This window comes from Ochotona princeps, chromosome 28 (genome assembly GCF_030435755.1).
Source record: "Ochotona princeps isolate mOchPri1 chromosome 28, mOchPri1.hap1, whole genome shotgun sequence".
Classification (NCBI taxonomy): Eukaryota; Metazoa; Chordata; class Mammalia; order Lagomorpha; family Ochotonidae; genus Ochotona; species Ochotona princeps.
Window position 1 is genome coordinate 19,387,628 of NC_080859.1, and position 13,211 is coordinate 19,400,838.

The 13,211-nt window shown below is 40.7% G+C and overlaps 1 protein-coding gene across 1 annotated transcript in view; it reads left to right on the forward strand.

Annotated features, from left to right (window-relative positions):
- Nucleotides 1-13,211, forward strand: part of MAN2A1 (mannosidase alpha class 2A member 1) — a 147,108-nt gene that overhangs the window by 92,628 nt on the left and 41,269 nt on the right. The window contains exons 13-16 of the mRNA XM_058656332.1: nucleotides 4,966-5,131; nucleotides 7,804-8,022; nucleotides 9,282-9,404; nucleotides 12,654-12,768. Of these exons, the coding sequence (XP_058512315.1) occupies nucleotides 4,966-5,131; nucleotides 7,804-8,022; nucleotides 9,282-9,404; nucleotides 12,654-12,768 (623 nt within the window). The remainder of the gene's footprint in view (nucleotides 1-4,965; nucleotides 5,132-7,803; nucleotides 8,023-9,281; nucleotides 9,405-12,653; nucleotides 12,769-13,211) is intronic.

Below are 13,211 nucleotides of genomic sequence, written 5' to 3' on the forward strand. Positions count from 1 at the left end.
TACGTCACGAGGCACATTGTGTTTGCCTTGGTCACATTGCTTTGTCTATTACACTGATCCCAGCAGTTGATTGCTGCCTCTCGCCCTGCCAGGCTGTATAGGGACAGTGTACTGCATTGCTGGAGTTTAGAGCCATGGCACACCACGCAGCTCCTTCTCCCCTTTCTCTATTGTTTGTAAATCTAGCCGTAACCCATCTGGTTGCTTTGTGTTATTCTCTGTGCTGATGAATTTATCTCCCTCTCTGCCTCACAGCCACTGTGTTCCTAGAATTCTTGTTTCAATATACTGATGTTCCTAAACGTTTGGTTTTGTTTATTCCTTTTGTTTAAATGTATGTATGCCTTAACAAGACACAAAGGACAGGGTGGGAGGTGACATGTTGGTGATCTGAGTTCCTCTCCAAATGGTGTGAGGATGGGCTATCCTGGTTGGGTCTGAGAGAATCTGGTAAAGGAAGGGAAGGGAAGACTGGCATTTGGAGGGTGAACCAGTAGAAGGAAGATGCTACATCTGTCTTTGTGCCTCTAAACTAAGATGTAAATAAGTAAATAAAGTAGAAGGAATCAAAGTGTTCCCTGGTCTTTGCCTTGTTATTCATTCTGTCTGTGACCTTGGCTCTGTCATTTTTCCGTCTTTTAAAATTTTTAAGATTTTTATTTGTTTTGTTTGAAAGTCAGATTTACAGAGAGAAGGAGAGACAGAAAGATCTTCTGTCCATTGGTTCACTCCCCAAGTGGTCTGAGTGGCCAGAGTTAGCTGCTATGAAGCTAGGAGATTCCTCTACTTCTCCCATGCGGGTGCAGGGTCCCAGGGCTTTGGGCCATCCTCTGTGCTTTCCCAGGCCACACCAGGGAGCTGGCTGGGAAGTGCCGATATGGCATCCTGGTGCTTACAAGGCAAGGATTTTAGCTGCCCCACAAGTTCCTTCTGTATGTGGCCTGTGATGGACGTGTCTCCCAGAATGACATATCTTCCAGAATAAGGCTGAATCCTGATCCCTAGTGCAGCTGCCCCTCCTACCCCCGCTTCCCCAGCAGGCTGAGCCCTGGCTACCTGGCCACCTTGCTGACCCTACCCGGTGGGAACGCTGGAGAAGGACTGTGCCTTGTAGAACTGGCCCCAGCATACAACAGGCGCTCTCTAGAATAATTCCAAGGTGCCACTGGTAACAGGAAATTTCCTCCTACTCTGTCCTACATCTGGTCCTAAGGAGAGACCTGTGTGGCCCTTCCCATCTTTCATATTTTTTGTAGGTTCTGATTAGACATACCACAGAGTCAGACCTCAGGAATAGCCACTGCTGTGTTTCTTAATGTAAATTATTTCTGTGAGAACACAGAGGGATTCTGAAGATACTCATCCTCAGTGAGGCCTCTTAGGTCAGATTCATGTTTGTTGTGAAATTCCGATCCTTCCATAAGAGATTCCCGGTTTGACATGACTTTTGACAGCTGTTCTGTTTTGCTTCATTCCTTTTTCTTCCACAGTGGATCGTCTTCTGCCTCCTCGTTTGGCAGGTGACATTGAAGTGGTGTTTCTTCTTGAGGTCAGAGTTGTTGTTTGTGTGGAAAGGATTGAGATAATTGCCTGGAGCCCTCCGTGTGGGGGCTGGTGTCACAATGAGGACTAGCAGGCCAGAGGAGTCTTGGGAGAGGAGAAAAAGAAAGTTCTGAATTTCTATACAGTTGCTTCTAAAGAGAAATTACCCTTCTTCATTTTCAGGGCACAAATATTATGTTGTTGTTATTCATATGACCCAATAGAGCTTACTTTCTGTAAGCAAATACACCATTTTAATATGTTGTTGAAATTTCTTGCCTCCATTCACAACCAAAGTCCTTAAAAGGCCTCACGTTTGGAGTTATTGGCAATATAACAAATGATTGACTGCCAGACCCAATCATGGCAGTGAAAGTTTAGTGTGTGATGAAGTTCTTATTTCCAAGTGAGTTACGATTTATCATGCTTTCTTTGTGGTCTCCTTAAAAGGCACGTAGATAGCATTTGTATGTGTGTCAGATAAATTTGTGCTGTGATGTACTTGAAGAACATGCTGTGAATCTCTAATTATGTTAAATTATTTTCTTAGTGCAGCATTATACTCATTATATACTCTACACATTTAGTTTTTGAATAGATTCTTGGCATGATAATTACATAATCATTTAGTACAGTAGAAACATCATTATGGTCAAATACTAATTAGCTACTAAAATGAAACAACACAGAGCCTAGTTCACAGTTACTATAAAAAGTGATTGAATATGGTACAAAACCAAATGTATACTTAAAATTATTATTTGCTGTAAATGAATCACTTTGTTGTTGTCTTGGGGAGGAATCAGTGCTCTGAATGCTTATTAACCTAATTGATCGCTTGGGTGCACATTACACTTTCTTGTCATGGCCAGCCAGACCAACTCTGTGTGCTGTCCCCTGTTGGAACGGGCAGGTGGACCAGGCCCTGCCTTGCCATTGGTCCCTGGGTGTGCTTCCAGGCAGTCTCCTGAAGGAGGCCACTGACCTGCCTTCAGACCAGGGTTTTCTGGAGTTCCTCACCTTCAAGTCCTGTAAGTGTCTGAGAGTTTTGGTTTCTGTGTTCCCTCATTGAATATCTTCGGTGCACAGAATGAGTGGCCTTCAACTCTCTTCCGCTAATGCACGTAGTGCAAGTCCTGCTGCTTGCAGTGAACCCTGGCAGCTGTGGTTGTCCAGGTGTGTATGTGTGTGTGATGGTGCAACATTCAGCCCAGTGAATAGAAGCTCTGGCAGGGCCAGTGAAAGACGGTGAGGGAGATGCCGGATCCCTCAGGCCAGCCTGTTGAGCAGACGTCCCAAAGGGGACAGCACCTCACTTCTCATGAGAATTGCTTCTGTTCATGCAGTGGAGTCTTAGTTATTGCTGGGAGGGGTTGAGGCTCTCTGCACACATGTGTGACTGCAAGCTTCGTTGTCCCTCTTTTGTATGCATGTGGAGCCTTAGTAAACGTTCATGATGCAAGTCCAGACTTGTTGCCCTAATTCACACAGTGAGCCTAACAGAAGCCCAAGACATTCTTGTAGTCGTATGTGACTTTTGACATCTCAGAATAGTATTTAAACCATCACTCCTACTTCTGATCAACAACTAGAAATCAAATATTTGCATATTTTGTGCTGTATCCTCTCACCCACTTACCCCCCTTTGTTCTTTCCTGTTGTCATTGCTTTAGTTTTGGAGCCCGTAAGCATTCATGCAATTTCTTGATGAGTGATTGGTATTGCAGTCGAAAGTTAAAATACATAGGACACATACGCAAGGTGAGAGAATACTGGCAGGCTTTTCTGATGCATAATAGAACCTGCTAGCTTGCTGCTACCATCAGTAGCTCTTGTCATGATGGGGAGAGATAGTTGCTATCTGCCCAGTTCTCTGCTCCCACAGTTATAAATTTGAATAGGAAAAAAAAGTTTAGATCATGTAACTGTTCACTAGTGAATCAGTGAGTTCTGTTATTAGTCAGCCTTCCTCTTCGAAATGTCCTTTGATTTATTTGAAGAAGGTATATTGCAGATACCAGATAAAGTCATAAATATTGTAGAATTGTGTAGTTGGCCGTGGAATGATCTAGAATGCACCTACTCTTTTTTTCTCTTTTCTGTATTAATTTTTTACATTGGTGTTTTTTTTTTATGTAGTTTAGTTGGCGCTGTGGTCTCTCTCCCTTTTCCTCCCCTCTGTTCTAGAAGAAGTATGCTGGTGAGAAAATTAGAGGTGTTGGGTGCTTTAGGTAAAAATAATTTGAATTTCAGAGAATTGAGAGAGGACTTTAGCAAAAATGAGCTCCTTAACTATTTTATACAAATATAGTTATACTGGAAACCATCCTGTAAAACTTAAATATTATGTGAGTGATATCAGAGGTGCTAATATAAAATATTGGAAAGATTCTGTCAGAAATAGTTCCAAATATGCTAAATTGATTCTAGTGATTCCTGTTTTACTTTTCTGATCTTAGTCTCAATGAAGTTTTTTTTCACTGTGTTTCATTTAAAACTTTGGCTGTTGGTCAGGCACTTGACTTAGTGGTTGACTTTCACATCCCCCCCCTTTTAAAAAAAAAGTATTTATTTTGATTGCATAGGCAGATTTACAGAGAGAACAAGAGGCAGAGAAAGATCTTCCACCCACCGTCTCACTCCCCAGGTGGCCTCATCGGCTGAAATGGAGCTGATCCAAAGCCAGGAGTCAGAAGCTTTTTCTGGGTCCTTCATTTTGGTGCAGGGTCCCAAGGTATTGGGCCATCCTGCACTGCTTTCCCAGGCCACAAGCAGGGAGTTGGATAATTAAGTAGAATAGAGCTAAGACAGGAACTGGCATCCATAAGGGATCCTGGTACATCCACTGAACCAACCCATCGGGCCCCACATCCCCTTTCTAAGTCCCTGAATTCTCTTGTGTTCCTGATTCCAGCATTCTGCTTTTGCTGACCACAGGAGGCAGCAGATTGCATGTGGAGTTGTTGCACCCCTGTCCTCCATGTGGGTGGCCTGAATTGATTTCCTAGCTATCCTCTTTAGTCCCTGCCTAGCCCTTGACCCAGCAAGTGGTGAAATGAATGTTATAATCTTAATTGCAAGCAAATTATGAATTTTGTATTCAGTGATTTTAAACAAGGATAAACGTATTAATTACATAAAGATGATTTTCCTAGACTCATGAATAAAACTGTTTTTATAAGTCCTATGGTAAAAGCTTTATTACTTGTCTGTTAATGTCTTGCATTTGTAAACCTTTTCAATCTACACAAAATGCTTTGACGTCATTGCTACTCTTTGCATGGTATTTGTCCTAAAGGACTTGTCGGGTTTTCCCAAGGGGTCTACCACAAGGTGCCTTTAAAAAGTCTCTGTGACTGCCTGCCACAGTGTGAAAGAAGTAACAACAGTGGTATCGTGATAGTCAAGTTGCTCTTTTTGCAGGTACCTCGTGCTCTTTAATCCTTTGGAGCAAGACCGTAGCACAGTGGTCTCTGTCTACGTGAGTTCTCCCAAGGTGCAGGTGCAGTCCCCCTCAGGAGAAACCTTGGAGGTCCAAGTTAGTGCCGTGTGGGATGCGGAACAGGCTGTGTCGCAGACGGCCTATGAGGTAGGTGGTGGTGAGGGAAGCCGAAGGCACAGCGTGAGGAGTGTGGGCCAGGTGGGATTTATGGCTGTATCAGGGCTCCATGGCAGACTGACCCATTGTGTGCTTGTATTGGTATATGTGGAATGGGGAAGAGGTAAAAGCTAGAGCATTGAACAGACTTGTTAAAGGGACACTGACAGGAAATAGGGCATTTCAAGAAGTTTGAGAAAAGTAGAATTAAAAGCAAGATTCATTTGGGTGTAAAAAATTATGAAATTCATGTATATGAGGGGTCTTCAGACAATTAATGGAAAGAAGAAAACCTGTGCTACAAAACAAACCAACCCACCAAACTGCTGTTGAGTTTCAGAATTTTTAGGTACCAAAGTAGAACTTTTAAATTTAGTTCCATTTCCAGAAGAACAGTAAACTTCCTTCAGGACTAGGGAGAGGAGCTTTCTCTGGCCCTTGCCTGCTTCCAACTTTGGCTCCTCACCCTCTTTCGTAAGGACCATCAGGATCGCTCCAGAAACTCCTCAAAACAAACAAACAAATGAACAAACAAACTAGAATAGATAGACAGAGAACAACTAGGAAAGCTTAGAAACAGACAGGAAACGGTCAGCCAGGATGCACTTATAACTCACTGGGTGGGACACAAAGATCAGTTACTCCTCTCTGGGGTGATCAAGATTTCTCTACACACTCCACCCAAAAACGTTCACCTAAACTGTTGACATATGTCCTGTTAAAGTTACAAAGTTAGACTACCTGAAAAACAACCAGGTTCAGCAAAATCATGCTTCAATGCTATAAAATGCTAAATACTGACATTGAAATAGACAAGAGACAGCTGAATAGCAATCTATAGCCATTTTAAGGTAGAACATTTTAAGATAGAACATGGTTGAATATAAACCAAAATTGAAATGTCTATGAGGAAGTCACAGGTTGTGGTTGAGAACCTGCATTTCCCTAGTAACATATTGGTTAATCAATACCATGTCAATTAATGCCACAATGTTGTAAATGGTTGTAAATACTATGTTGGGTTTTTTACTTGATTGGGATGATACTCTGCTGGTTCTATATTCAGACCAGAGATGGTCCCACCAAGAAACCATTGAACTTACCAGGACAATAAGATGCTGGACTTTATGCTTGGTCAAAACCTCCAATGAAAGAATCTCAACTGAATTTGAACTATGGAAATGCAACAAGGTGGAGCAATCCACTGTGGGGGGGGGAGGGTTTGGGGAGCGGTAAGGGAAATCCCAATGCATAAAAAATGTGTCACATAATGCAATGAAATTAATTTAAATAAATAAATAAATAAATAAATAAATAAATAAATAAATAAATAAATAAAAATTTAGTCCCATTTCCCAGGAACCTTAAAAGCACCCTCATCAATCTTGTTTCTCAATATGTTGGTGTCTTTCTCAGTAGGTGTGTTAATTTTTACAATGTTAGCAAATATGTTGTGTATCTTTATATATATGTATAACTATATGTATTCTAAAGAAGTGAAGTCATTACTTGAAAATTTTCATTTTAGTCACAAGTTAGTGATAATTTGGAAATTGAGTTAAATACCACCCTTAATATTTTTTTTTCTTTACAAAGGCGACGTAACACCTCATAGGCATGACACATTTTAAAATAATTCAGGTGCTTCTTTACTTGCAGATTGTTACAGGAAAGGATCAAGTAGTAGATTTTACGTATATAAAGGTTTCTTAGCAGGATCTGCACAATGGCTCAACTGGCTAATCCTCTGCCCACAAGTGCCAGCACCCCATATGGACACTAGTTCATGCCCTGGTGCTCCACTTCTCATCCAGCTTTGTCCTTATGGCCTGGGAAAGCAGTGAAGGGCAACTCAAAACCTGAGAATCTTATACCCATGTAGGAGACCCGGAAAATCAGCTCAGCTCTGGCCATTACAACCATTTGGGGAGTAAACCAGCAAATAGAAGATTGTTCTCTTTTTTTCTCCTTTTCTCTGTAAATCTACCTTTCCAATAAAAATAAATAGTTTTTTTTATTAAGCTTTTGTAATTTAAACAACCTTAAACTGAGCTTCCTAGCAATGGAAAAGTTCAACTTTGTGGTCTCAGAGCAAAACCGTGAGTCAGTCATCATTTGGGAACACTAAAGGGAAATGGCTTCTCCCTGTCAGAAGCCACCGCACACTTACCCTGTGTGTGTGTGATCCTTTAGATAGAAGGCACAGTGAGATCCAGGCTTCGGTCTGACTTCACAGGAGTCATTCCCTGTGGACACAGAACCGTAGCGCCTGTAAGACAGGGTCAGGTCTTGGCCCGTGTGCATCCTGCGTGCCTTGTTCGGTCCCTGCTCACCTTAGTGCATTTGACGGCTGAGCTATTGTGTTGAATATTTATGTCATTATATTTACCTTTTTTTCAATGCGCTGAAATAGACTGCACCTTTCTAATAGCTAGGAAAAGCGGTTGCTCACAGTAAGCCCTTCGTGGAAGAACACAACAATGCATTTGATAGGCCCACCAGTTTGGGATTAATTGGGTGGGTGTATAAAGTGAATTCTGATTCCTCTCGTCATCACAATATTTGCAGGATAGCATTATACTCTCTGTTTCAAAAGCCTAAATATTTTGCCTTTCAATGGATTCCATTTGTTTTTAATAAATTCTCTCTTCTCTCTCTTCTAGATTTCTTTCATAGCACACATGCCAGCACTGGGACTGAAAGTGTATAAGATTTTGGAGTCAGAGGGCTCAAGCCCGCGGTTGGCCGAGTACACCCTGTACAATGGTGCAGCGAAAGACAATGGAATTTTCAAGATGAAGAATGTAATAGATGCTGAAGAAGCGATAACCATTGAGAACTCCTTTCTCACGCTTTGGTTTGATCAGTCTGGACTTATGAAGGTATGGTTTGATCTTTCTAAGATTGATTTATTTGAAAAGCAGAGTGACATCCAGAGAAAGACAAACACATACACACAGACACCCACACAGGAGGCAGGGAAAAGACGCTCCATTGGCTAGTTCACGCCTCACGTGACAACAGCTGGCTAAAGCCAGGAACCTGTCCTCTACCCCAGTCTCCTTTGGGTGTCAGGATGCCAGACTCTTGCACCATCAACCTCTGCTTTCCCAAGCACATTAGCAAGTAGCTGGAGTGGAAGCAGAGTACTCAGGGTTCAAACTGGCCCTCTCCTATTTGATGTTGGGGTGAGAAACCACAGGCTATCCCATTATGCCCTAATGCTAGTATATTTTGAATTCTTCTGAAATCTGTAGTAATATTGACACTTTTACTATAATATGTGAAATTACATGTGGAAAAGGATAAAAGTCCTCTTCAGTAGGGTTAAGTGTAGAAATTGTGACTGTTTCAAAGTGTTTGTGGAAACTTTGAAAGCAATTTAACTGAAGAAAATGCCTGTTGAATGTGAATATGGATTTGGCATATCACTTTAATTTGGATTTTGGATTTTAAGTTTTATTTCACCTGTATGTTACAAAAATATTGGACTGGTGCATGTTGAAACTAAAAATAGGGGCGGGGGCAGAACCATGCTGTGATAGGTTAAGCCTCAGCCTAAGGCATTGGTGTTGTATATAGGCACTGGTTTTAGTCCCAGACGCTTCAGTTCCAATCAGCTCCGTGCTCGTGTGCTGTGTTAGAAACACAAAACATCTCCTGGCCCCCTGGCTTTGGACCAGCCTGGCTCTAGCAGTTGCAGCCATTTAAGGGCTCTCTCTGTCTCTCTGTCACTCTGGCTTTCAAATGAAACTAAAATAAAATATGAAAATAAATGTAAACAAATAATAAATCTGTCCATTCTGTAGAAAGGTTGGAAAGCACTGCTTCAGGCAGCTTACTTGGTCTCTGCTGGTTACTCAGCGATGTGTCTGGCTTTGTTCCTGGTTAGAAAGTTTTCAAAACTGAAACGTGAAGCAAAGTGTGAGATTTTGGGTGCTCAAGAATGATGAATATGAAAGGCTTAAATTAGCATTTCTTGATCTAACAGAGTATTTGTTGTTAATTTGTTGTTAATTTGTTGTTAATTTCTTAATCCAACAGTATTTCTTGTTACTGTTGTTGTTTCGTTTAGTTGACATAGAACCTCATGCAATGTTTTAATACAATGTAGCTCTAAAAAATTTTTCTTTGTCTTCAGAAAATAGTGACCAAAGAAGATGGTAAACACCTTGATGTGAATCTACAGTTTTCATGGTATGGCACTACAAACAAAAGAGACAAAAGTGGTGCCTACCTCTTCCTACCGGATGGCAGTGCCAAGGTAGGTGATGCTGACGAAGTGACAGGTGGGAGAAATACTTACCTGGAGACTCCCGAGAAAAGTAACATGTGTCGCATTGTTTTATCATCTGTTCTCCTGTTAGGAATGTCAGCTTTTGGCTGCAATATTGTAGGCACTTAACAGTTTATTGTTGAAAGATAGATAAACCAGTCATTTGTCAAAATTTGAATTCAGTTCAGATGTGCATGGAAAGATGCCTGATAGGGTGTAGGTGATGTGTAGGTGCTGGGATGGTGTTTTGCCTGGCTGTGGGACCCCCACAGATCATTGAATAACTCGCCCTATGGGGAAAATTGCTGTCACTGCTTAACTTGCTACCTTTAAAGTACTGTCTTCTGCTTTTATAAATAGTATGTGTCACCTCTGACTTGTCTGAAAGATACAGGAAACTTTGGAAAAAACAAATCCCACCAAAAACAGCACTGCCAACATTGGGATGTGCGGCTGTTTGTGTTCTAGTTTATGCATTTCCGTTTCCCCCATTGTCAAGCTTTGTTTCAGTGCATGCATGTGAGTGTCTTTTAATTTAAATAGTTTATATATCTGACAGCTTGTTTCATGAATACATAATTTTAGCATATTTCATTTCAGAATTTTCCAGTAGTGTATATGAACTTTGCCCCACTTTGCAACAACTATAAGGTTGTAAATTCGTACAAAAAAAAATGTTCTTTGTAGCATTCTTTTATGCAATTCGGATAGTTTCCTGGAAATAAGTTCCAAGAAGAGTTATTGGTTTGAATTAGTGGATGATGCCTGTTAAAGCTTTTTGATAAGTATTGTTCATCTTCCTTCTAGAAAGGTTTATGGATGCTCCCTTCCATCAGTGATTTTTGAGACTAATTCTTTACTGTGCTATTGCAAATGCTGAAAGTGTACCACTAAAAAAGTTTTCTTATGAAATCAGTTCACAAAAAAATTTTTTTGCTGGGTCTGGCGCGGTGGCCTAGCAGGTAAAGTCCTCGCCTTGAACGCACCAGGATCCCATATGGGCGCTGGTTCTAATCCCGGCGGCTCTACTTCCCATCCAGCTCCATTGTAGTCACTTGGGGAATAATTCAATGGACAGAACATCTTTCTCTCTGTCTCTCCTTCTGTCTGCATATCTGACTTTGCAATAAAAATAAATAAACCTTAAAGAATATTTCTGATAATATTGGTTACTACCAAGTTGGATCTTTATTATTATTGGAAAGCCGGATATACAGAGAGGAGGAGAGACAGAGAGGAAGATCTTCCATCTGATGATTCACTCCCCAAGTGAGCCGCAACGGGCTGGGGCGCTGATCCGAAGCTGGGAACCAGGAACCTCTTCCAGGTCTCCCACGTGGGTGCAGGGTCCCAAAGCACTGGGCTGTCCTTGACTGCTTTCCCAGGCCACAGCAGAGAGCTGGATGGGAAGTGGAGCTGCCGGGATTAGAACCGGCGCCCATATGGGATCCCGGGGCATTCAAGGCGAGGACTTTAGCCGCTAAGCCAGCCGCTGGGCCCAAGTTGGATCTTTTGCGTATGCATTCATGTTTCTTATTTCTGTGAATTTTTTATTTATGCTTTTTAACATTGTTTTCTATTAAATGTTCCCTGTATTTGTAAGTGTTCTTTATCCATGCTAAAATTAATCCTTTTCTGTGCATGTTCCAGAATTTTCCCTCAGTGTGCTATTTGATTTAATTGTAGCTCTTTTCTAAGTAACGTTTTTTTGTATGTGTGATTAATTCCGTATCCCCCCCCCCGACTTTTTTTTTTAAATTCATTTGCTTTTGTGCCTCTCCTCAGGAGCAATTTAGTGTTCTCCTTATTTTGCTAGGGACTTGTCTCCTAAAAAGCTTACTATTATCTTAGAATTCTGACCATAGTCGAATGTTAGATTTTGTTAGGCTCTGTAGGCCACAGTTAGGACTCCAGCATTGTTTTCCTTTTGGTTGTTTGTGTAAAATCAGCGAAGGCTTACCTACAGTCCTAGCAGGCTTTCCGCACAGCCGTGGGTCTGCGGCAAGTTGTCTCACTCCTTCTGTCTTCTCACTTACTAGCATTTGTCATTGCACAGACAATTTGCTCTGAATGCCCTTCAACTTCTGCTGTGAACTATTATGCATGAGTAACAGTTCATGTATTTAAAGACTGTTTCACCTCTGTAGAGCTCTGTTGTTAGAAATGTAGAGAGGGTTCACGTTTGTTGCCATAAGAAAATAAGAGACTATGAGAATAAGCATACCGGAGGATACCTCAGAAACTGGAAAAAATTAAGTTCAAAGTATGTTTGGGTTCAGAAAAACTTTAAAATTCCTTGCATAGCTTCTTCATTGTAATATATTTTTCATGATGTTTGAAGATCCTTCATTTGCATGGATTTTGTAAATTTTTTGTACCAAAATTAACTCACCTCATAATACCAGTTGCCATGAGCCTTTTGAAGCACCCTTAGACCAGAGACCATCATCCAGGGTTCACATCCCTTTCCCTTTGTGCCATGCAGCAATGAGCTAGATGAACCGAGTAAACTATTAATCACCTTATTAGCTTCAGAATATGTTTCTCCAGTAGAGGTATAAATCTGGAAGACTGTTAACGCCATTGTGGAAAGTTTGTACTACATAAGTGGTTCATGTTGCAATCCTGGCTTCTTAGCTATTATTGAATAAAGCATCTAATGTTTAAAATTAAATCCTTCATAAATGCTTTCAACTTATTCCCTTGTCTCATGTAGTTTATCCCATGTTTTCTTAAATTTTAGATTCGAATCAGTGAAAGCTAAGCTTGTAGTTTTCATACGGTTTTAATGTAGTTCTTCCTGTTTGCCTTCGAGACACCCTCAGCCCTCCTTCCCACCTACCCTGGTCCCTAAAGATTCATCAGTCATGGTCCTATTGAATGTGTTCTACCTGGGAAAATGTCATTGCTGTGACACAATCGCTATACCCAATAAATGTATGAACAATACAGAAGGATTCTAAGTAGAAATTCAAATACCTGGAAGAAATTGTTGTAGACCATATTGGCCAACCAAGTTATAATCCTTGTATTTTCAGTAATGATTTTGATAATGAAAAGCTTCATGTTCATTTTTTATGACATGCACATATTCTGATAACTTGAAAGCTTTGCTTTTCATGTAAAATTGCAAATATCAGGTAATAGGTGTTTGCCATTTCACAGGCTGCTATAAAAATTTCTTGGCAAAGTTTAGAAGCCAAAATATTTTTCTCCAAAATTTCATTTCCTCCCCAGACTTATATTTTTGCAAAACCACCCTTGGTGATGGTGACACGTGGAAGGATGTATTCGGAAGTGTCTTGCTTTTTGGAACACATTACCCATCGAGTCCGGCTCTACCACATCCAAGGTAAGGAAGCACAGATGTGGCTGTGAGACGTATAAAACTTGAGTCTTGAATTCCTCCTCATGTAGGTTTTAAATAAATGGGCAACTGGTTTGTGAAGAGGATTTCTGTCTAAACTTAATAGCACTTTAGCAGGATAATCTAAAATATGCTCTTTATACTTTTAAAAATGATAAATGCTCTTGTCCCATACGTGAGATGTTCTGTTCCATGTATCTTTTCATTCTTACTGTTTGTCTTGCAAGCATATAAACTGGAAACTTTATTTCTAACACTAAAACCCAGGCTAGTGGTTTTGTTTGATTTTTTTTAAATGGAAAGTATAACATAGATAATTTTTACTTAGAGGAAAACTAGCTGTGAGACATATGGCACATATACACACGGGGACAGCCTGCCTCCTTCAATCATAGACAGTGTTACAGCAGCACATTTTCTCTGGTGTA